At 58.3% G+C, this 24711-nt stretch overlaps 2 protein-coding genes across 8 annotated transcripts in view; both read right to left on the bottom strand.

The window, feature by feature from the left end:
* EPN1 (epsin 1) overlaps positions 1-11900 on the bottom strand; it is a 19472-nt gene extending 7572 nt beyond the window's left edge. For 2 of the 6 annotated variants that reach the window (XM_064580529.1, XM_064580531.1), the window contains exons 1-2: positions 7390-7643; positions 4380-4705 (exon numbers count right to left, since the gene is read on the bottom strand). In XM_064580529.1, the coding sequence (XP_064436599.1) occupies positions 4380-4607 (228 nt within the window). In that variant the 5' untranslated portion in view covers positions 4608-4705; positions 7390-7643. Of the gene's footprint in view, positions 1-4379; positions 4706-7389; positions 7647-11759 lie in introns of those variants that run through there. The other 4 variants (XM_064580530.1, XM_064580533.1, XM_064580532.1 and 1 more) reach the window with 4 other exon arrangements.
* Positions 8088-24711, bottom strand: U2AF2 (U2 small nuclear RNA auxiliary factor 2). 2 transcript variants are annotated; one of them, XM_045892245.2, is made up of 12 exons: positions 24504-24711; positions 21073-21208; positions 20291-20335; positions 19889-19992; positions 19406-19557; positions 17989-18105; positions 17707-17845; positions 12812-12891; positions 12607-12729; positions 12234-12320; positions 11760-12008; positions 8088-8831 (listed from the first exon to the last, which is right to left on the bottom strand). In XM_045892245.2, the coding sequence occupies exons 1-12, from the start codon at positions 24550-24552 to the stop codon at positions 8697-8699; spliced, it is 1416 nt and encodes a 471-aa protein (XP_045748201.1). In that variant the 5' UTR covers positions 24553-24711; the 3' UTR covers positions 8088-8696. The 2 variants fall into 2 exon arrangements, with proteins under 2 accessions (XP_045748201.1, XP_045748200.1); XM_045892244.2 differs by having other exon boundaries at positions 12222-12320; positions 24504-24639.

Below are 24711 nucleotides of genomic sequence, written 5' to 3'. Positions count from 1 at the left end.
TCGCTCACACGGCCGCCGGGACCCCAGTCCCAGCACCAACCCACACGGCGGACCCCACACAGCGCGAGGAAGAACAGAGCACAGCCACGAGCGGCCACCTGCCGGGACGACCCCGACGACGCGGTGCTGCGTGAAAGCAGCCAGACTCCAAAGAGCGCGCGGCGCATGGCTGTGCTCACACGGAACGTCCTCGCCAGGCCCACCCACAGAGGAAGGGGGTTCACGGCCGCCAGGGGCTGGGGGATCCTTAACGGATACGGGGTTTGTGCTCAGGGTGACAAGAACGCTCTGGACGTAGGCGGCAGGGAACACGCTCAATGCCCCGGCACTGCACGCTTCCCGAGGGGGACTCGTGCGGCACGGCGTCCACACGTCTGGTAGAAAGACGGAACGGCAGCCCCTGCAGCCTCACCCGGACTTCCCACAGGGGTGCAGGCCCCGCTCGACTTCTCTAAGAGGAACACCCAGAGCAGCACAGCCACAAAGACACGCTTGTTTATCGCCCAGAGCAGCCCGGGCCAGGGGCCCGCACACCGCTTTCTCCACCGTCCGAGAGTCTGGAAAGCATCACCCCTCCTGCCGAAGACTTCACAACTCAGGATGACGAGGAGGCGACTCCCCCCACCCCCGAATCGGCGGGAGGGAGGGAGGCGCCAAGCGGCAGGGTGTGCTCAGGCCCCCTCTCTGCAGGGCAGTGGGACACCCCGCGCCAGCCGCGGCATTCCAGGGCGGAGGACAAATTCTCTTCCCGACAAGGCAAAGTTAAACGGGAGCAAAAAGCGCCAGTCCTCAGACAACAGTGCACCTCAGAGTGCCCCCGACAGCCGCCCAGAGCACAGCCGAACAACAGAGGGAGGCCCCGGCCATTGGGGCTGAGCTGGCTCAGCAGCTATGAGATGTGCCGGGGACCCCGCTGTGGGTCGTGGGTAACTCGCCACCGTCCTCGGGAGCCGGACCTGGACCTGGCCGGCTGCCCGAAGGTGTGTCAACAGGAATCAGAGGTGAGTCTTTAACCAGCCCTCGAGGTGTTTCGGCATCACAGCAGAAAGAAAGCAGCAGACCGCGCCGGGCATGGAGGGCAGGCAGGCTCGGCGCACCCTGGGCCAGCTCTGCTGGGAACACCATGGCTGCACATACAACGCGCGCCTCCCAGCAGGTCAGTCACCCTACGTGACACAAACAGACGGCCTCGCCTCCGCCCAGGATGGGACTCGCACCCAACAAATTGGAAGAACCCGTTCCAGGGCTCTGGAGAGCTTGGCAGTGAGTGCGGTTAGAGAGACAGGGAACCCGGAGTAACCCAAACGCCCGTCAAGGGTCAAATGCACACGGAGGATGCACAGCGTGCTCATGGGATGCAAGCAGCACACACAGCGAGGTAACTAAAGAAACCTCCCAGATGCAGCAGACACAGAGGACCACGTGCATGAGCCCATGGAGAGTTCCAGAACCAGCCTGGCAGACAGGAGACAGGGCAGGATGCTTCTGGGGGAGGGGTGCGTGAGCAGGCCTGGGGGGACGGGGACGCCCTCCATCTCCATCTGGGTGCTGGCCTCACAGGTGTGCGCACGTGTGAGAGCTGCGGGGTCGCGCGCTCACGATGGGAACCACAACGGCAAACGTGGACGTTTTCTCAAAAGCAAGCAACAGGACAACTCAACAGTCCCTGTTAATTTTCAAAAGCGCTTGCTCACGGATGGCGGACGGATCAGCGTACGAGCGTCTAACACAGGGACCAGCAAACTTCCTCTGAAGGGCCCAGGTGATCAATAACCCAGCTTTTCGGGCCACACGGCCCCTGTGCTGACCACTCAGCTCTGTGCCTCAGAGGGAGGCAGCTGCAGACGCACGGGCCCGGCCGCACCCACAGGCTTTACAAACATGGGCGGCAGGCCAGATTTGACCCGTGGCCGTCGTGCGTTGACCTCTGGTTTAAAAGATAAAACTTGAGGGGCGCCTGGGTGGCTCAGTCATTAAGCGTCTGCCTTCGGCTCAGGTCATGATCCCAGGGTCCTGGGATCGAGTCCCACATCGGGCTCCCTGCTCTGCGGGAAGCCTGCTTCTCCCTCTCCCACTCCCCCTGCTTGTGTTCCCTCTCTCGCTGTGTCTCTGTCAAATAAATAATTAAAATCTTTAAAAAAAAAGATAAATATTTCCACGTTTACTTGAAAAAAAAGGAAATTTCTTAAAAATAAAAACACATATTTCTTAAAAATAAAAACGATACATACTTATTAAAATATTTCCACACTTATTTGAAAAAATAAAGCTGGGGCACTTGGGTGGCTCAGTCGTGAAGCGTCTGCCTTCAGGTCAGGTCATGATCCCAGGGTCCTGGGATCGAGCCCCGCATCGGGCTCCCTGCTCGGCGGGGAGCCTGCTTCTCCCTCTCCCACTCCCCCTGCTTGTGTTCCCTCTCTCGCTGTGTCTCTCTCTGTCAAATAAATAAATGAAATGTTTAAAAAAAAAAAAAAAAAGAGGGGCACCTGGGTGGCTCAGTTGTTAAGGTCTGCCTTAGGCTCAGATCATGAGCTCAGGATCCTGGGATCGAGCCCCGCATCGGGCTCCCTGCTCAGCGGGAGGCCTGCTTCTCCCTCTCCCACTCCTCCTGCTTGTGTCTCTCTCGGTCAAATAAATAAATAAAACTCTTTAAAAAAAAAAAAAAAAAAAAAAAGAAATAAAACTTGAGACCCTGATTCCTCAGAGCAGAGAGGTGACAGCTGAGTCAGAACGGGCTCCGGGACTCCTTTGCCCCTGCCCTCTGGGCAGCCCCGAGCCTCCTCATGCCTCCACGTCCCCACCTAAAGAGTGGGGACAGGAAAGTACTTCTCGGGGATTCTGTGCCCACAGCTGCGTGTCTCCAGCTGCAGTCAGGGCCCCTCAGGACTCACCTCTCCTCGCATACTGTCCATGAGCCCCACCAAGCTTCTCCTCCCTTCGCCTCCACACGAAGGCTCACCCATACCCCTCACCCTTTCCCTGATTCTCAGCTAGACAAACGCCACCCAGTCCTTCACAACAAACAGCAACATAACTGACCCAGCACAGAGCCCACGGGAATGAGAACCCAACCCGGGTTTGTCGGGATGGGCGTGAAAACGAGCCAGAGCATTTCCAGGCCCAAGGGAAATGAGGGAGCTACCGTGCCGGTGAGGGACGGAGAGCCCAGCCGGCAGAGGCCCCAGCTGGAGTCCATGGGGCCAGCAGCTTCATCTGCCTCGTCCACGGCCACACATAGAGCAGACCCTCCGCCAACGTTCACTGAAGAAACGGCAGCAAGAGGACTCGCCAACACGGCTGAACCTCGCTCCAGCTCACACAGAAGGAGGTCCACAGGCTGGTCTGAGCCTCACTGCCAGGAGTGGGACCTGGCCATCTGCCCCAGCCTGTGCCCACTGCCACTTCTTGACCCAAGGGGAGGATACCAGGACCCAGGCCAGAAAATGGAAAAACTGCTCACTGAGTGTTGCCCAAAGACACGTTCCCCTTGACCACAGCCTGTAGTCTTGTCTGGTCACTAGATGAGGACACGTGCACACATCACTAGGGACCAGCAAAAGGATTCCCGTGGAGGGCATTCTGTCCACGTTTCTCCAAATGACACGTGCATGTGCCCCTTGACCCAGAAATTCCAGTTCCAGAGAATGACAAATAAACAAGGCTACTCGTGACAGTCTTGTTAACAAAAGCAAAACACCACAAACTACTTAAAAATTCAACACCAAGTAACCAGCAGTTGTTAAAAAAGGGAAGGAAGGAAGGGCAGAGAAAAGGACGGAAGGAACAAAGGAAAGAAGGAAAAAAGTTGACAAATCCATATTTTGACAAGAAACGATCTCTAAGATATAGGCCCATTTTCCCTTTTAAGACCGGGGGTAGTTTACGTATGATAAAATGCACCAGTTCTCACGTGCAGCTCTGAGTTCTGATAATCGCCTATGACAACATAACCAGAGCTGACACACAACAGCCCCACGGCTCCCAGAATTCCCTGGTGCCTGTGGACGTCCACACACACCTGAAGGAGAACACAAACGCTGGGGACACCAGCTGCCTCTGAGAGGAAACTGGGCTCCGGGCACACAGAGGGACGAACACTGGGCACCCGCTTCGGCCTTCTATGTGGACGAAGCTCGTCAATGTACCATGTTTTCAAAAAGAATTCGAAGTCCTAAGACTCAACATTCTCAAGCTCTCGTGTCTGTTACCTTCATTAAATGAGAAGAGGGACGAAGGGAGAGAGACCGCACATAAAGACCTAGAACCCCAGCTCCTCCACAACACGGGGAAGGTGGGCCCGGTGGCACCCCCACCTGAGCCCTGCGCCCACCCACGCAGTCGTGTGCACGTGAGGGCCCGCTACAGGCCCGGGCACTGACCTTGTAGACGTGCCTCCAGTTCTTGCCATGGTCATTGAGCCGCTTCCAGATCATGCTCATGATCTCGGAGAAGGCGACGACATTGTAGGTTAGGTCAGCGATCTCAGACATTAGGGAACTGGATGGGCCCCAGGGGTCGTTGCTCGTGGCTTCTCGGACCTTGATCTCGGCCTCTGAGTAGTTGTGGACTATGTTCTTCATCTGGCGCCGCAGCGACGAGGTCGACATGGTAGCGGGTGGTGGCGAGGGTGCTGGGCCCCCCGGGTGTGGCGAGATGGAGTGACTCGAGGAAGACGACAGTGGCAGGAGCTGGTGGGTCACCGCATCTGAGAAGGAAAGGCCCTTTGGAAATACAAGCGGGACCTGGGGCTGCCCAGCCTGAACCCACACCCTCATGGGGTTCCCCACTGCCCCTGGGGCCTAGAAGGCTCTGGTCCTCATTAACCCCCGTCTTAGTCACCCAGTCCATCTTTCAGTTCCTCAAATATGCCCAGCTCCTTCCTGCTTGGGGGCCCTGCTCAGTGAGGCAGGAAGGCAGAGTGTGCAGTGAGGGATCATAGGTCGGCAGCACCTCAGTGCAGCACGTCCTACCCTGTTGCCCTGGGTGGGCCAGGAAATCCTGCACCTCAGTTTTCCCCCTAAAAACTGGGGTTTCGTTCTGTAACCCAGGGAGCTGAGAGAACCCGGTGCGTGGGAAATGCACTATGAACATGGGCGGTTATGAGACGGTCACCCTGCTCTTCCTCTCCCTCACCACCCAGATCACGCCCACTCACCCTGAGAAGTCTGTTTAAGCTTCCCAGATTTTACACACCCAAACACCGTGGTCATTGTTCCCCAGGGGCCCCACGGGTAGACTGAGGCATCCTCGTGATTATATACTCGTCTGTCTTGACTCTGTGGCTAAGGCCGACCCACGAGCCCCATGGGGACAGAAACCATGTCTGTATGGACACGAATTTTCCCATCAGAGCAGCTGCCCCAGAAGAGCCATTCAATAAACCGCTGGAAGGAAGAGAAGGAGGGAAGGCAGGAAAGACCTCTGGAGCAGGAGTGGGCCAGGCACAATCTGAGGCAGAAACAAGGACACACAAGGAGACCATAAAGGGAACAAAGAGGCAGGCGGGAGGCGGGCAATGCCAGGGGGACAAGGCGTCCCAAGGGTGGGGGAGCTGGAGGCTCAGGGAAGGAGAGATAAGGGCGAGCACAGCCGCTGCCGGGGTCCCAGCCGCATGCCAGGTGCTCGCTGACCAAGAGATGCCCATTATCTCATCCAACACCATCAGCAGCATTCTGAATGGGAAGGCAGGGGCTCGTGGAAGCTGGACAATTCAGCCAAGGTCACGCACCAAGCACAGCAGCGCAGACTCCACCTGTGGCTGCCTGGACGCCAAAACTCCGCTTTTAAACTAACGTGTGCTGAGAGAAAGGCGAGGGGAAGAAACAAAAGGACGGAAACCAGGCAGACCCTGTGCCGGGCATTCTTCCCCAAGCTTTACACACAGCGACTCAATTAATCCTCCCAACTCCATGATTCATAGCACCTCACAGCGGAGGAAACTGAGGCACAGGAAGAGCCACTCCCCGGGCCTGGCTCCAGAGCCAACTCTGACCACCACAGTCCACATCCACGCCAACGAGCCCTCCCACAACCTACCTAAGTCCTGGGACAGGCAGCTGGCCCCAGCTCTGAACTCAGGCTGGAGAGCCAGGCTCTTGAAGGCACATGTGAACAGCCAGAAAGACACGGTCAGGGGGCCGAGCAGGCCAGCCAGACACACTGAGATGAAGAGCTGGTGGGACCGACACAGAGGACACAGACGGAACGGGAACGAGGCACTTGACGGGAGAGAGAGAAGCTACCCAGAGACACGGTGAGCAGAAGTCACAGGAGACAGAGACAGAAACTCGGTAGACAGTGAGGCAGACGACCAAGGGCAAAGACTGAGACCCTGAACGAACAGACAACAACCTGATGCTACAAATTTGCAGGAAAAAACTAAGAATACAGAACACATGAAACCTGGGCCCAAATCCTGGCCAGGAGCTACCAACAGCGCAACCTCCTTGCGATTCAGTTTGTGAGACTCTGACCTGAAGGAAAGAATTCCTACCTGGCAGGCTGGGTGATTAAATAAGATGAGTACATAGAGCGCTTGGCACCCTGCCCCACAGATAGTAGCTCAATAAAGCTGCCCGGCCCTTATCATCAGAGGCAAAGAGCATTTTTCCAGAAGGGTGGTATCAGAAGATGCCCTGCTTTAAGGCTATGGAACTGTACGAAGGCGCGTTAAAAAAAAAAAAAAAAAAAAAGTCAACAAGGCACCCAAGCTAAAATTCCCGCGACTGCTCAGAACGGGACCAAGTTTTTCAAAATAAACGCATTCCAGCAGAAGTACTGGGTTAAAGAGAGAGCAACGACGGGGCAAAAGTCGCCAGGGAGCGTCCAAAGGACTGACAGGGCACGCTCGGTGTGGAACGCGAAATCTGGGAGCAGTAATGGAATCCGGAGCTCCCAGCAGCGGGGCGCTTCACCAGGGCCACCTCCGCGCACACGCACGGCCCCGACCTGAGAAGCCAGCCGAGGGGCACTAGTGCACGGCAAGCAGTGGGCCCGACTGCAGAGCCGGACTCCAGGCCACCGCGCCAGGGACCCAAAGCCCCGCGCGAGGGGGCACGTCCCAGGCCAACCCAGCCCCGCACGCGCGCGGGGGCCCGGGCTCGCGGGGACGGCAATGAATGAGAAACGGGGGGAGAGCGGTGTCCAGGGTCCCCGGGACCTGCAGACGCGGGGCCCGGGGGAGGGCGAGGAAGGGGACAGCGCCGTCGCGCCGACCCCGGACCCCGGCAGGCGCACGGACCCCGGCGGACCCCGACCCGGCAGCGGCAGCGGCGGGGCCCGAGCGCAGGCCGGCCGCGCACACACACAAAGGCCGCGGGGCTGAGCCGAGGGGCCACACGCGACGGACGCCCGAGCGCCCGGCCCGCCGCGCCCCCGGCCCGCGCTCACCTCGGCCCCTCACGCCGGGCTCCGGGGGCTCATGGCGGGCAGACCCCTGCCCCCGCTCGGCCTTGGTGTCGCGGGGCGCGCGCCTGGCGCGGGCGGCGGACGCGGGGGCGCACTCGGGCGCACGCGCGGACGCACGGACGGGCCGCACGCCGACGGCCCCGCCGCCCCGGCGCCCGGGAGGGGCGCAGAGAGCCCGGCGGGGGAGGGGAGCCGCCGAGCAGACGGGAAGCAACCGAAGGCGGCGACGGGCCGGAAGCGGAAGTGGCGGCGCGCCCCGCCCTCCGCGCCGCACCCGGCGCCCCCCCGCCGGGAGCCTGCGCGGTCGCCGCTTCCGCAGCCCCGCCCGCCCGCCCGCCCGCCCTGCAGCGTCATTTCCGGCGCGCGGGCAAGACGGCCGGGCGCCGCGCGGGGTCCCGACGGGCGGGCGGGCCGGCAAGCGCGGCCGAGGGAGGCGGGGAAGAGCCCGCGTGGTCGCCAGCCCGAGCGGCGCCCGGGGCTCCCCGCCCGTCCCCTCCCCCCCCCCCCCCCCCTCTCCCGTGCGGGCCCGTCCGGCGCGGCGGCCTCCGCGCAGCCACGCCCGCGCCCGAGCCGAGGGCCACGCTGGCGGGGTGTGCCCGGAGGGCGGGCCCAGGGCGCCCGGGCCAGAGGTCGGCGGGGGCGGGGCTCACACACACCGGACACAGAGCAGCTCCGCAAAGTAAAATACAACAAAATGTTTAATGAGCAAATTCGTCTTAGCAAATATGAAACTGCCACAGAGAGGAGAGGGACGGGGCCGCGGAGCTGGGGCGCAGGTCAGGGAGACTAGAGAGGAGCGTCAACTACGTAAGAAACCGGGGAGGGCACCGGGGGGAGGACCAGAGGCCAGGAGGACGGGAGCTGTGGTCCTGGAAAGGGAGGCGGCGGGCACCGGGGCGGACAACGAAATTCAAAAGAGTTTGGCCATAAAATATAAACACACTAGGTTTCTACGGGGGGGAGGGAGGGGGAGGGTAGACGGGAGGAGAGGCGAGGCGGTCCTGGGGCGGGGCCGGGGGGTCCGACCCGCCCTGCTGTGCGCCCCCTCCCCACCCCGACCCCTTCCCTCCGCGTCTGTGGGTGCATGTGTCTGTGTGGGCCTGTGCGCGCACTTCCCCATTGCCCTCCCCACCCCAACCCCCACCCCACCCCAACTGCTGCCATTCCAGTTGCTGCCGGCTGTCATTCGGCTGTCACTCCTCTGCCCATCTTCTTCAGAGGGGGAAAAGGGGGGGGCGGGAGGGGGAGAAGCCCCCAGCCAGCCCTGCCCCCACCCTCCCCCTCCACCTCTACCAGAAGTCCCGGCGGTGGTAAGAGTCGGGGTCACAGTATTTTGTGACAACCACTCTGTTGGCGAACTTGCGACCCGTCAGGCCCTGCATGGCTTTCTGGCAGTCAAACACAGAGGTGAACTCCACGAAGATCTGCAGGATAAGAGACAGGTTGTGAAGGCAAGGTGGCCTCAGCCTCAGAGGATAAACTGGCTCCGCCACAGCCACCAGCCGGCATCTGCCCAAGACCCAGAAATCTGCAGGAGGAGGAGGGAGGGAGAGGGCCTTGCTGCAGGTCGGGAGCGTTTACCCAAAGGTCCTCCAGCACCCCAGGATCAAAGAACAAGAGTGCACAGAGCAGAGCCACGTGGAGGCACGGGAGAGAGAGTGGAGCCAAGAGCCACAAGGGACAGCAGCAAGCTCCCCAAGGAAAGAGAAGCATCTGTGTTCAGTGCTCTCCCCTGTACCACACACCCTGCAGGGCATTCCCCAAGGGCCATGTTCTCCCCAGAAGACAGATAAAAGAAATTAGGATTCAAACCCGGAATGACTCAAAAGAAACCAGAACAAAATAAAACCAACCCTGATCTAGACAAGTTTCTCTTGTTTGAACCACCAGTTTGGGGGGGGGGGGGGGAGGAGGTATAATACCAACCGAATTCACAACATGGGAATTCTTTAAGACAGATACCCTGTTGCTTCAACAAAACGGCTTGCAAAAAAAAAAAGAGAGAGAGCAGTACGTGCAACTGTTAAGTTCTAAGAAAGTTCTAAATAAAATTGCAAGAATCCTTTTTTTGGATACTTAAAACCAAGTATAAAAAGACATGTGGGACAGGGAAATCTGAACACAAATTTAAGTTAATCCTAAGGGTAATTTTGTTAATGTAATAATGGTACTGTAGTTTCATTATGATTGTTTAGAAGTTATCTGTTAAAAGTTTAGAGCAGTAGTTCTCAACCAGCACCAATGTGTCCCCAAGCAACATTTTGCCATGTCTGGAGATGTTTTTGGCTGTCCAGAGGAGGGGATGTAGTGTTACCGTGCAGGAGGAGCCCCCATCTACTTGGGTGGAGGCCGGGAATGGGGTTACACATCCAGAAGTGCACAGCACAGACCTCAAGGCAAGACTTACCTACCAGGCACCAAATATTTGTAGCTCAGTTATTAGAGAAATATACTTATTGCAGATAAAATACAGGAAATATGCTTTAAATTATTTCAGGAAAAAATTGGGAAGCTCAATACAGAAATTAAGAATGACAAACTATGGATAATTTGAAGCTGGGTGACAGGCACTAGAATACATATATTCCACAACAGAACGGAAGTGACCTACTGTAGGATGTCACAATACTTGTACTTTGATGTATGTTTGAAAAGAATGACCAAGTTTAAAAACTAAGATGATCCCAGACACCAGGCAGGTCTTCCCATTCTTCCCACAAATACTGACTCGGCCCCTCAGGAGCCAGGCTCCGTCCCAACACCCAACACCCATGACGGCACTGAGTGCGACGGACATGCCAGGAGCGGGTGCTTCCACCACCCCACACCAGTGAGGACTGGGCAGGAGAAGAGGGGGTAGGGAGGAAGGAAATGCTGCCCATCCCCCCCACCACCACCCCCAGCCCTGTCCCTTGGCCCCTGACACTCATTCCACTGCTCCCTGGGCAAGCTCATCCAGCTGACACCAAAACGGGGATCAGTATGTTCATGACGCCTAAGTTTCTATCAGACCTCATGCCTGGAACACAGCTCTGCTGAGGTGTCTCAGGACCTCAAACTGCCTGCCAACACTGTTCCCCAACACCAACCCCCACCCCGAAACCTGCTCCTCTCCCTTGCTTCTCACCTGTCATCTCTACCCAGTCACCAAAGCCAGGAGTCTGAGCAGCTTACCTGACTCCTCTTCCCCCTCCAGCACACCCCAACCAACCACCAGGATCTGGGTGTTTACAGGTCATGTGTCTCTCAAATCCACGGACTTCGCTCCATCCTCCTGCCGCTACTTTCAATCAGGTCACCATCTTCCAACCAGCTGACCACAAGCTGTTAGTTCTCAAAGCTCCAGAGAGAGTACCACCATCACTTCTGCCAGCTCCATATTCCCAGCCTGCAGAACCCAGCTCTGCAGGGCTGGAGTAATAACTACCTGCTCCACAACCCCCGACCAAGCTTACCTGATTAGGAGGAACTCTATGTGCCAGGTAACAGACCACATTCCAGACCTTTCAAAGGCTTCCTTCTCACTCCAGGGAACACCCAACATTCTTCTAAGACCCAGAGGCCAGCAAGGTCTGCCGTACTGGGCCCCAGCTCCCAACCTCAGACCTCATCTCCCACTGCTCTCTGCTTAGGCTACACGAGCTTTGTCACTGTCCCCAAACACACCAGGCTCCTAACACCAGAGGGATCTACGCTCACTGGGCTCCCTGCTCAGGACCCTACCTGCCTGCTGGGATAACCTGGTGTCACTTGGGCCTACTTAATGCCACCTCTTGACCCTCCTAAGAAAAGCATCCAGAGCTATTCTACTCCCTTCCCAGCTGCTACACCTCAGGTAGGACACATGTTGTCTTTGACAAGGCTGGCCCCAGGACTTGCCCTGCTTGAAGGCCTGAATCACTAGGTGAGTGGTTAGATGAACCTAAGTCACCCCCCTTCCCTGTGCCCCAAGGAGGGTTCGGAGTGCTGACACCTGGCACAGTGCCAGAAGTGACATGACTCAGGGGGCTGGGAAATCAGGAGCACAAGAATTGGACATCTGACCATGTGGCCCGAATCCTCTGAGGAAGGGCCCAGAGAGCTACCGTAGAGTTTGGGGTCGCACAGGTAAGCTTAGTGAGTACCTGGCAGGCAGGAGATACAAGTGGGTTTGCTGCTGTTGTGATTGTTTTTAGCACTTTTCTCCCCACTGCACAGACAAAACCAAACCACTTGCGTAAGGTCACATGACAGAGTCATGCTGTGAAGCACAGCTGCAGGGCCATGCTCCGGGGGGCCTCCCAACCCATCTGGGTCACAGCAGTGGTGCACACGCATGTATTGGGGGGAGGGGCGCATGCACACACGCACACCTTTCCGCAGCCGGGCACCTCAACGCCGTCCACAGGCCGGGGGATCTCGATGGACTTGACAAGCCCATACTTGCTGCACTCATCCCGCACATCCTCCACAATCTCCTCGTACTCCTCATCGTCCAGTAGCTCCTCGGGCAGCACCATGTTCATGAGGCACAGGACCTCAGTCGGGTGGCCACCCATCTGCACCTGGGAGCTCATGAGGCCCGGCACTTGCAGGGTCACGGGGGTCTGGTTGATGGTGCTCTGTGGGGAAAAAAGGGGGGGCCGTCACAGCTAGGGCCACACAGCACCCCCAGAGGCCTACCCAGTAAAAAAACACACCCTGCCCCTGAAGGCCCAGGTGTCCACTCTTTAGCGCAGCCCAGGAAAGCCAGGGCCAGAGCTTCAGAGACCTACTCCCATTCCCACCCAGCCCCACCCACCCCGTGTCCCTCTAGCCAATGGAAGATGACGTGCCGGGGGGCTCACCAGCGTGGCATTCTTGGCTCCCACACTTGCCCTCTGGACGAGCAGTTTTTTATCCCCCAGCTGCATCCCATTCAGCCCCGCGATGGCCTGTGTATGGAGGATTGGGGGGGGGGGGGGGGGCGCAGCGAAGAGGTGCGGGTCAGGAGCCAGGAGACTGATACCTCCCCCCAAGCCCCAATACCCCAGAGCCGGGCATTGGTGGGGAGAGCTTGGAAAGAGCTGGAACCGAGGGAAAGGGGCCAAGTCCCCCACACAGGGCCCTCCTACAGGCTGGCCTCCTCCCCCCCTCCCGAGGCGGGGGAAGACTTCAGTGTGGACTCAGCAGGGTGAGAGGCAAGGGAGGATGCAGCAGCACCAGGGACCCGGGGCTCACCTGATCTGTGACGTTGATGTCCACGTACTCACAGAAGGCGTAGCCCTTGGAGAGCCCTGTGGCACTGTCCTTGACCAGGTTGAAGGCCTTGAGAGGCCCGAACGATGTCAGCAGCTCTTTTACCTGCGGCGGGGCCGCAACTCCGTCAGGGCTGGTTTGGGCAAAGACTGGGAGGGGAGAAGCCAGGAGGAGGCAAGGGGTCTACCTGGTCATCATTCAGGTAATTGGGTAAGCCCCCGATGAACAGCTTGTGGGCAGAGTCCGGGACTACGGTGGACACAACTCCTGGGGAAAAAGGGGAGTAGACAGGCTTTGGTTTCCAGCACAAGGTCTTTACCCAGAGCCCTGGGGTGAGGGCACAGGGACAGGCCCGTTATGTCTGCCAGGACAACAACAGGGTGGCGATCCGCCATCCACCCACCCACTCTAGCCACGGAGGCCCAGCAACCACGGTCTCCCAAACCCGCCTGAGACTCCAGCAGCTTTCCTCGGAACACGCCGTTGACAGCAGCGTTGCACGGCGGCAAAGGTCCCCCGCTCGGGGGCCACAAAGACACAAGCTCACACCCAAACCTGCCCATCACGGCAGGTCATGTTGGCTCTCGCCCTACGAGTAGTGAGGTATCAGGATGACACACCTCCCCCTCCCCCCGTCAGACCACAACTCCAAGCCCTTTCCTACCACCTGATATTTACATCAGGTATCCTGTTGAGACTCCTGGCCCTTTTCTCTGTGGTCCTGTATTTTTTCCAACCACAAAAGCTCAGCAACTCCCTCTCTGTTCTGTTGTGTGTGAAATCGGAGAGGCCTGCTGCTCCCGGTCCGTGAGGGCAGCGACGGGCCCAGTTCGCTCAGCACCCTGACCACAGAGGCCAGCAGGGATGTCACAGGGGACTCCTGTCCGCTGAGTGGGTTTAATGACCACTACGTGTCCACCCCCACCCCCATGGTGCTGTCTCCACTCAACTCTGGATTCAGAGATAAGTGCCTGCCAGGGGGCTCAGCCCGTTGGTCCCACTCACTTCAAAAGTGCGCCATTCAATTCCTGGAGGCTTCCTGTGAGCTGTGAGCTACCCAGAGCCCCAGCTCGCTGTTGGGGCTCAATGTTAAGAGAAACACCACCCACCCAGCCTGACCAGTTCCAGACTTTCCAAGGTCGGAGCCCACTACCAGTGGCAGCATGGCCTGGCCCGCCTCTGCAGTCCACACCAAGTGGCCCCTCCCCACCTCCTCCTGACCTAGGAAGGGCAGGTGAGATACAAAATGGGGAAAAGCATCAGACACGGAGTCACTGGACCCAAAAAAGGGTGCACCCTCTACTACCACCACTCCAGCTACTTCAACAACCAGGGCTGAGCCCCATCAGGGTGGGGCCATGGGAGTGTGCACAGAGATCCAACATGTCCAAAGTAGGATAAGCAGAGGCACAGGCCAGGCACTGCAGGTAAACTTAAATCTACTGCCTCAGTGCTCTCCAAAGCCCTAGCCATAGTAAGATAAGATAAACTAACGCAGAAAAAGAAGTTCTACCCTGGATTCATACAGGCAGAAAGAGAGATCTCTAGGGTCCCTATCACCTGTGACCACAGGTGGTTCTCGGCAAGCTAAGGCACCATCGCTCTGACCGATGGCAGATGAGGACAAGGGCAGAGGTTTGTCACCCCAGTAGGGGAGTAGCAGACCCAGATGAACCTCAGCCAGCGGGCCAAGGCTGAGACCTGCTGTGCCGTGCACCCCAGGGAAGTACATAGTGCTGAGGGCACCAGGGTCGGGATCCCTGGGTTCAAATCTGGGGTGCAGCACCAAGTAAGGCTCCCCTGGGCCTCAGTGTTCTCATCTATGAAACAAGAACAGTCACACAACAGAGAATGAAAACAACCCACAAGGAGTATGCACCTAAAATGGGGCCTGAAGCCAGGCCAGGACCAGGGAGAAGTCAGAGCCACAGTGACTGCAGACCCTGGGTGCACGATGGTTCTGAAGCAGGGGACAACCCACACGAGGTCACACAAACAGAAAGGGGTGATACAAATCAGTCCCAGTGCCCAAACATCAAGCCCCTGGGCAACCTCCTCTCCCAACACAACGGGCAGGCTCCTCCCTGACCATGCATCCACAGTCTCAGAAGGGACACCTGGCACATACCCCTCATCCTCAATTCCAAGGCCTCACCTCATCTCTGAAGGCCATGCTGGACCCCCAACAGCTGAGCAATCTTTTCTTGTACCTGGAATACCCCTTCCTCCTACCGTGCACTCACCACTGGGCCTGGCCGAGAACTCTGCTGAGGGAGTGGGTGCATGGGGGTGAGGCCCCACTGGCAGGCGCCTGCTGAGGAAGATTACTGGGACTCGGCCCTGCACTGAGCAGGGAGCCTAGCATGGCAGTGGGCGGGTGCTCAGGGCTAGCTGAATTCACACACTGAATGGCTATTCTGCTTTCCTGCCTCCAAAACAGCTCTAGCTCTCCTTATTCTTCCCCTGCTCTCCTTTCCCTCTTGTCTTAAAAGGAGGGCCAGGATCCCACCATCAGTCCTAAATAGCTAGGCCTGACTTCAGTGGGAATGAATTTAAGTTTTCACAACTCCAGGTGATGCCTGTTTAGTTTTAGGTCAACACGCTTCCATCAAGGTCAGGAAGTCGTCTTCCAGGTTCCTGAATTGTTCCTTGTCCAACCAAAAATGTCTGAATTTTATCCCATGCTTTTCCCCCTTTTAACCTCCTTATGTAACTTTTTTTTTTTTTTAATGGAAAATGAAGATCAAAACCTAAGTTTTACTCTGGAATTGGAGAAAAGCCAACCAGAGGATGCTTAACCTGCAGGCAGAATCCCACTTCCTGCCACTTCCCGCCACACTCCCAGAACGGAGCATGCCCACCCAGGCACTGGTATTGCAGACCCTCAGCCCTCTCTGGGTGGGCAAATCCCAAAGTGAGAGGAGCGTAAGTGATTTTTCAGCGGCTTCATCACACCAACAGCCACCTCTAGAAAGGGGCCCATGACTCCAGGAAGACTCCAAAGCAGCTGTCCCTGGATCTATGAGATCTCCGTTCCCAGGGAGACCACTAATCGTGCCCTTGCCTTGCTTTCCTCCTGAGTGAAATGGGATCCCAGTATCCACAATGGTGGTTGTCAAACTGCTCACTAAAGGGCTGAGTGGCAAATGTTTTCTTTGTGGCCCACAGGGTCTCCGTCACTCAAATTGGCCACTGCTCCACAAAACAGACTATAGACAATCAGTGGGCTGGACTCTGTACTAATTAATCTTTATTTAAAAAATGGGCAGGGGGCGCCTGGCTAGCTCAGTCGGTAGAGCATGCGCCTCTTAAGTACATGAGTTCGAGCCCCATGTTGGACGCGGAGCCTACTTAGGGAAAAAAAAAAAAGGCAGTAAGCCACGTTTGGCCCCGTAGCTGTCCCTCGCTGACCTTGCACTCCAGGCTGTCATAAAAATTAACATGATACACAGAATCCACTTGGGACACTGCCTGACAAAGTAAGCTTCAGCAAGTAGGTAGGCTCCTTACATTATTAAAAATGACTTAAAACACACTAAATTTACTTAACAAAGGGGTGCCTGGGTGGCCTAGTCAGTTAGGTGCCCGACTCTTGGTTTTGGCTCAGGTCATGATCTTGCGGTCGTGGGACTGAGCCAGCATCAGACTGCTCCAGGCTTTCTACCCCCTCAGCCCCCCTTCTCACGCACTCTAAAATAAATAAAATCCTGGGGCGCCTGGGTGGCTCAGGTGTTAAGCGTCTGCCTTCGGCTCAGGTCATGATCCCAAGGTCCTGGGATCGAGCCCCACATCGGGATCCCTGCTCAGCGGGGAGCCTGCTTCTCCCTCTCCCACTCCCCCCGTTTCTGTTCCCTCTCTCACCGTGTCTGTCATGTAAATAAATACTTTAAAAAAATAAATAAGTAAAATCTTTAAAAGGTTTGCTTTGCACAGAACAAAGTTCCATGGCTTCACCTGGGACTTGGTCCCACAGATGCGTGCCCACATAGAAAGTCATCAGGCCTTGTGCTTAGAGCAGGTCAGTACATAGAACACCTCAGGCATTGAAAGAATTCAAGAGATCCACCGAACCTACCCAATTATTACGGTGGAAAACACTGGACAAGCCAGGGAACCAGCCCCCAGTCCTGAGGTACCACTCTCTCTGGGACTCCAAGTCCCCTGCTTTGCCAAGAGTGGACTTGGTTTCTAAAAGTATCCTCAGGACAAAACCTCACTCAGCCTTCTACTTCTCAGTACAAGTAGAAGGAATCCCACCTTCTACCACTTTCTCCCTCCATGCCCAGAGCACCAGGGCTCATCCACCTTTCCTAGAAGAATTCCAGGACCTGAGACCCAGGACCCCCAGCTCCACCACAGCATTAGCTCCTCCAAGCCCACTTTGCTCCCTGCACCGCAACGGGGCCTCACAGAGACGCAAATCCTCACTTACACTCACCACAGGACACGGCAACCAGCCTGCAGGTCGACTGAGGCCTGCTGTCTGTTTCCGTAAAGCCCGCAAGGGTTTTCAGAGGTTATTGCACAACATGGGGGTAGTACACGAAACAGGAAAGCCAACATCCGTAAACGGCAAGGCCGTGCCCATTCACTTAGGTATCACAAGGCTGTATGCAGGCTGCCATGTCACAACAGAACTGTGACCCAGACGGTACGGCCCACAAACCCAAAGATATTTACTACCTGGTCCTCCACAAGAAAGGCTCACCGACCCCAGATCGGCTATGCTCTCCGCTGACCCAGAATACTACTGAACGTAGCTGTGGGGAATGGTCCAAAGCACACTAATCAAGAGAAACACCAAGACCAAAAAAATGAGGCAATATCCAGCTGCCATCCCCACATGGGGAGCCTACCTGCTTGTGCTCACACTGACCACCAAGGTCCCAGAACGAGAATGACAGCCAGGCTGCAAGCCCTTCACCTCCCTCAACACATCCCACAGTTGAGGGAGTGCAAACTCAAGCGGGGAGAACGCCCAGCTCCAAAGGTTTGGGAAAATGAACGAGAAGCACTCACACCATTTCCCAAGTGTCTCCAGCTAGGCCGGAGACGGAAGGGAGGAACTAGGCCCCCACTCACCAGGCACGTAGACAGAGGGATTCTCTGACATGCCAGGCAGAGGCTGGTAGTCGTGAGGCCTGCGGATCTTCAGCGACTGGCCCTGGAAGATGATGCCATCGAAGGCCATGGCCTGGGTGGTCTCATCCACTGAGCGGAACTGAAAGAGAAGGGGGTGGCGAGGGTCAGGGAGCCAGCAGACAACGGCTTGCAGAAGGGCCCTAGGCAAACAAGGGCTGCTGCAGAGGTGCTGCCGCCAGGAGGAATGCACAATTTCCTGACCCCACCATGCACCCGGCTCACCTCCAAGAAGGCAAAGTTCTTGTCTTGGTTAATCTGCACAGCCAAGACAGGGTTGCCAGGGGCCTGGGTCAGCCCCCCAAGGCGCATCTGGGCGTTGAAGAAGTCCATCATGGCCTCCTGCAGAGGGAATAGGAGACAGGGAGGGGCGGGGGAAGGGAGGTGGAGAGAGGAGGGGAGGGTGAGAGAGGGAGACACAGAGGGGTTTGGGGGTAAGGGGAAGGGAGGGGGTAGGGAAGGGTGGAAGAAGGGAGGGAACAGTGGAATAGGGACGGGGGCACAGAGATCAATAGTAGGAACAAAGGCAAGAAAAGAGGAGAGCAAACAGGGAGGGAAGAAGGCAGTAGCGAGAGACAGCCAGAGACCAAGAGTGTGGGGAGGGCCACGGGGACCCCAACCAGAGAAGAGACATCATCCAAGAAAAATGCATGGAAACAGTGACAACGGGAAAACAAGAAAGAGCATCAAACAGAAAACAAGGAGATGGAACGTGAAAAAAAAGCATCCAATGGCAACAAGAGGAAAGTGATAGGAAAGCAGCAAAGAAAAAGCAGGCAGGAATAGAGAGCACCAAGTGAGAGAGAAAAAGGAGCAAAGGTACAGGGAGGGTGGAGGGAAGGAGGGTGGGGTGAGGGAGGGTGGGCGGGAGGGGAGGAGAAAAGAGTGATGTGGCGGGATCTGGCCCTGGAGTCCGGGGGCTGCTTTATCAAACGTAGCAAAGTGCAGGTTGAGAAAGTCAGAATGGACCTTACTTGCCTTCGACGACGGTAGCAAACTTTTTGTTGCTACGAGGGATCTCAGCCCCACAATATTTCACTTTAAAGAGAAATGGAAACAACTCTTTGATCTCGGGATTCTCGGGGTGCCACGGGAAGGGGTTGGGGAGAGGGGAGGGGAGAGGAGCGGTGGGGAAGGTTGGGGAGGTCAGGGCCATCAAAAACAAAAGAGCAGCGACCACGGGAGGGACGTGGGGAGAGGATGGGGAACAGGCGGCAGAGAACGAGAGGTGTGTCAGAGAAATCTGAGGGGAGCGTGCGTCTGTGTGTTTGTGTGTCTGTGTGTGTGTGTGTGTGTGTGTCAACGTGCGTGTGCGCGCGTGCGAGTCTCCCTCTCTGTCTCTCTCGATACGGATTCATGGATTTTCGTAGGTTCGTTATGTGTGTGCTTGATCCCTGGGTTGTTGGAGGAGGTTGGGAGAGGGGAGACGGGAGAGGGGAAGAGGAGGGAGGGAGAGGGCCACCCCCAGCCCGGCCCCTGGCTGGCTCAACTCCATCGGTCCGTCTGGGAGGGGGCCGGGGGGCCTTGCAGGAGCAGAGTCTGACCCGTGCAGGTTGGGGGAGGGAAGGGAGGGAGGGGAGGAATGGGTGGGGGGAACTGGGGAGAGGGCAGGGGCAGGGAAAAGGCAGGGGGCGGGCAGTACCTCAGTGATGCCAAAGGGGATGTTGCCCACGTAGAGGCGCCGGGCCTGTCTGGTCATCTGGCTCCCGACCACGGGCACCGGCGTCGGGGTCACAGCCAGGCCGTCAGGGGTCATGGTGGGGAGAAGGGCGGTGGCTGGAATCTGACCCGCAGCTTCAAGAAGAGCACAACAGGATTAGACCACAACAGGGCAATCCTCCACACCCCCCACCTGGTTCAGGGATCACCCACTGCACACCCAGAGTGCCACGGGAGGGCAGCTTCCCATGGACCAGCCCAATGGAGGTTCAACCCCACTCCGCCAAGGAGTCTTGCAGCATCTCCTCCGTGGTGGTTGAAAAGGCAGAAACCAGGAAGCCCAGGACACAAACCTTACCCTGCCCCCCCACACCACCACCACCCGCCCCTCCGCCAGATCAGTCTGCTCCCTCAACCACCCAGCACGCTCAGTTCATTAGCTAATGAAGCAGCAGCTAAAGCCTACCTTGCATGGCCTTGTACTGCATGGGGGTGATGTGCTCAAAGCCAGGTGGTGGTACATCCCAGTATTTACGGACCTTCTTCTTCTTCTCATGGCGGGGGGAACGACTGGGAAGGGGGGAGGGGAGAGCAGGGCAGGACAACCTCAGTCTGACCAAAGGTGGGCCTGCGAGCACCCCAGGCTCCCCTCAGCTCCCCACCAGGAGTGCAGCGCTCTCCAGGAGGGAGAGGATCTGGGTCAGGGTCGCACCCAGGCCTGGGGGAGGGTGCTGGTCTCAAGGCAAGTGGACTCTCTTCCCCAGTGCTTGGGCTAGGGCTGGACGAGGACAGGGCAGGGCGCACGGGGGCGGGGGGGGGGGCACAGGGAGTGGACATCAGGGTGGAAGGGGCAGGAAGAGAAGCTCACATCAATCCACCGTGCTCCTCTTTAGCGCCTCTGGTCAAAGGTTTGCTGGGGGGTGGGAGGGAAAGGTATGGGGAAGGGTGACTGGGGACCCTTGTCTTCCCCACACGCCACACCTCCCCAAGGGCACAGAGCCCCAGGGCTGGGGGCAGGCCCCCTCGGCCCTGCCATTCCCCCCAAACCCCCCACCCAGGAAAGAGGAACTGAGGAAGGCAGAAAAGGCCACACAGACCACTTTCTACTTGGAGAAACTGAGATAGAAGGAGGCAGAAGAACTTCAACCTACCCCACCCTTCCTCACCTAAGGGGACAGAAAACAGAGAGAGCAGTCTACAGAAAGAAGAAGCATTAGAAAAGCAGAAAGCAGTCACGAATAGGAGATGCTGCCCCACTTCAAAAACCCCCTCTTCCCAGGAAACAAAGCACAGGCCCCAAAAGACAATCCCATAGAGAACCACAGACAATGGGGAAAAAAAGAAACCAGCCCTAAGAAACAGGGACTAGGATGGGCCTCACGAAAGAAGAAAGAGAGTCGAGTGCCCTGACTCCAGACTCAACTCCAAGATAAACAACCTACTGCCCCCACCAACCCACCAGAAACTGAAGAAAACTCCAGGAACAGGGTAAACAAACAAACAAACAAACAAACAAACAAAACTTAACTCAAGACAGACAAAGAGCAGACCCCCCGCCCCCCAGATACACAGAGAGAAGCACACAAGATCTGGGCGCACCGATACCCGGTTCCCACCTGTGCCCAGCCAGGAGTCCCCAAGCCCTGGTACCTTCGTCGTCGCCTGTCCCGGGAGGCGCTCCGCTGGTCCCGGTTGCGCCGGTCCCGACTCCGGCTCCGGCGCTTGCGGTCCCGGCTTCGAGAGCGGCTGTGGCTGCGCTTCCGGTGCCGGTTCTCCTTGTCTCGCTCTGAGCCAGGGCGAGGGGAAGGAGAATGAGCTGAGGGAGGACACGGCCCAGCCCACCCACTCTGGTAGCTATGCCCCGAGCCCCAGGGAGGCCACCCCCAAGGGGAAGGGACTCAATGGAGGAGGGGAGATAACAGGCTTCCTGGGTCCACAGGCGAGTCCAGGGACCCTGGGGGACCAAGGGGACGGGAGCCGGTTACCTGAGGGGACAGGACCTGGAAATGCCCCCGGGGTGTAAGATACCTGAGGATGCTCAGGAGGAGCTGGGGAGCCAGAGAAGACAGAGGAGGCTGGCTCCTGGTCCCCCTCGAGGGCTGAGGGGCCTGACCCCAGGGTCGTCCCTGAGAGGGGCAGGGCTAGAGGCTGGGGAATCAAGAGACCCAATGATGTTTTCCTGAATGAAGGAAACTGGCGACCCCTCAGGAAAGACCTCCTCAACCAGCTGGTACCCACAGCCCCACCATCAGGCCCCAGGGTCAGGTGCCAGGCAGGATCTGATATCCTCAGGAAGCCAGGACACCCGACAGTCCCTGCCCAACCAGGTGAAGAATGCAAGATGTCCTCCTCTAGGGAGGTGCCCCTTTCTGAATGTGGGCTAAGACAGGGAGACACCTGGCCCTGCCTCAGGAGGTAGGGGAGGAGCGTGCCCTGCCCACTACCCCTCGCAGGCTGGCAGCCCAGACCACCCCATCCTGCCCACACTCCCTCAAAGCTAGTGACTGGGGTCCAGCCCCCAGTTGGCTCCCTCAACCCCCTCTATGGCCTTGGGGGTGGCGACGAGGAACGGAGCACAGCCTTGCCCGTAAAACCACAGAAACCTCTGCTCAACAGACCTCTCGCCCTGGGAAGGAAGTGCAGACCAAACCACCAGCACCATGTCACAGTGCATTTCCTCAGTCTTTAGTTCAAAACACCCCCGACTCCTCCGCTACCCCATGTCTATGGACAGAAGCAGGAAGAGGCAATAAAGACAGGGCGTTAAAGTGGACTTTAGCCTCATGGGTTCTGCTTTATCTCATGTTTTCTGAGACTTTAACCATGAACTTCCCATAAATAAATCTCAATTCCAGAACCCCTAAAACAGAAAAACACGCACCTCAGAAAGGGAAAAAACAGAGAAGACACGAGAATGCTCCTCAAACCCATCTGTACTCAGTAGCCCCACTTGCCCTCAGTCCTCACTGCGCAGAAAGAAACATTTCTACCCACTCAAACAACAGAGAGGGAAACTAAGGCACAGGAGGTCACGTAACTTGCCCACGGCAAAAACAAAAATACAGTGAAGCCTGAAGATGAACCCTGTAATGTCAGCAAGGACAGGTAGGCACCTGAGCACACTCCTTAACTTAGGACAGGCAGAACACTCAAGGGTCTGCCTAGGACCACCAGTTAACAACATCACTGTCTCTACCAACCCAGAAAACAGAATTTAAGTCAGGGACTTGAGACAACGTGACAAGCAGACAAGCATGGCACTGGACACAGAGCAGCTGTGGCCTGGGGCTCTGGGCCTCTGGGCCCCTGGCTGGGAGCCCCAGGAACCGTCCCTGAGGCTCAGGCTCTGAAACAGACAAGCGGGCAGAGGGACCAACATAGAGGAAGCGGTGCTGCCTGCTGGGTACCTGCCACCAGACAAGAAAGTTAGTTCTCTGGGGACACACGTGCCCCAGCCACGGGCTGAAGCTCAGAGGCCGGCCCCCAGAGAGAACACAGGCAGCCAACACGTGGCAGAGCTCCCCGCCTCCCGACACACACAGACCCCAGGCAAAAACAGAAAGCGAACTTCGGTCGCTCAAAACGCTGCGGCCACACTGTGGGACAGCTCCAGCAACCCAGCAGCTCAGGCCAGGGCTGAGCGCCGGGCCTCCCAGCGCCAGGGAGAAGCCAGACGACTCATCTGCAAGCGCCCGGAGGGGGAGCCCAATCGGCCCCAGCTGGCAGCCTCGCACCAGCCGGACTCAGGCTGGGTTTCGCTAACGGTGTGCAACCACGCCGACACAGCCAAAGCTCCCCCGAAGCAGAGGCCCCACGCACCCCAGGCGCGTGAGAACGTGCAAGAATGCCAGCTGAACCAAGACGCGCCTCTCCACGTGGCAGTGGGCAGCACGCTAACGGCAATTCCAGCGTAAAACACGTATCGCTTAGGAGGCGCCCAGCGTACGCCAAGGCCCAGGCCACGCACGTTCTCTACGTGTCGCCCCACGGGATCTCAGCTCTGCCTCTTACCAGCTGAGACCCAGACAAGGGCCGAAACTCTGAGCCGGCTCCTCCGCTGCAGAGGAAGAAAGGCATTCAGCCTCCCGTGGCCCTTGCGAGGATGCCCTCAGAAAACTGCAAAGGGCGCAGCAAAGCGCCCGGCACTTGGCAAGCGCTCAGCTTCCTCGATCATTACGATCCTCCTCCCCAGTTCCACAAACGCGGTGACACAACAAGAGCCACTCCGCGAGCGGGACACACGGACACCGAAAGCCTACAAACGCAACAGCGCCGCTGCTGGACGCCAGGCCCGCCCGGCCGCACGGGCGCTCAGGAGGAGGGCCTCGCCCCCGCCGGCCGCTCTCCGTCCGTCTCACACGGATCGCCGCAGCCCCCCGCCCCTCGGCCCCAGCCTGGGGGCACGGGCCTCCGCCCGCCCCGAGCCTCGGCCGCGTCTACGCGCCCCGACGCCGGGACCCGACGAGCAGCCAGCACTCCACGCTGCGGGCGTCGGCTGCCCCAACTCCCGCGTCACAAGGACGCACGCGCGTCCTCTCCCACGAGGCGCACCGCGGCTCGCTCGCCGCCCCGGGCCGGGGGCCCCCCCAGACCGGCGCCCACGTGAAGGGGGCTCGCAACCGCCATTTTGGAACAAAGGGGGCGTGGAGACCCGGGCCGCGGGCCCGGCCGGAAGCGGAAGTGCCGGGACAGTGGGAAAGAAAGGAAGCATTACGGGATCGGGTACACAAAACCCTCCTTCCAAATTAGTTAGAAAGGGAAAAGAGGGCAAGCGGCGCGGAGTCCGCGAGGGAACGCCCGCCCAGCCCGCGAGTCCGCGCCGCCTCCGCCGCGCACCACGTGGGGCGCAGAACGGAGCGCGCCGCGCATGCGTCCGGGACCCGCGCCCGCCGCCCCCTCCCCTCCCCTCCCGCGCGCGGCGGCACGCCGGGTGGTCACGTGAGCGAGGCGCGCGCCGCGGAGCGGTGGGGGGGCGCCGCGCGGCCCTGAAAGGAGGGGGAAGAGAGGGGGAAAATGGCGGGGGACACGGAGAGAGGCCAGGAGCCGCCCTGCCCGCCGGCCCGCGCCCCCGGCGCCCTCACCTTGCTTATTCTCGTTGAGCTGCCGCTCGAACTCGTCGAAGTCCGACATGCTGAGGCGGCCGCGTAAGGGCCCTGTGCAGCTCTGGCCTCGCCTTGCCGCCCGCCCGCTCCGGCCGCTTCGGCTACTTCCGCCGCTCGCTTCGGCTACTTCCGGGCGCCGCCGGCGCTCCGCCGCCTCCTACCTAATCAAGCCCCGGCCGCCCGCCCC

Source organism: Mirounga angustirostris, unplaced genomic scaffold, assembly GCF_029215605.1.
Source record: "Mirounga angustirostris isolate CCGP_5_RB_7025 unplaced genomic scaffold, mMirAng1.0.hap1 SCAF_16, whole genome shotgun sequence".
NCBI lineage: Eukaryota > Metazoa > Chordata > Mammalia > Carnivora > Phocidae > Mirounga > Mirounga angustirostris.
Note: the sequence above shows the minus strand (reverse complement) of the source record. Positions and strands in the feature narration are given on the sequence as shown.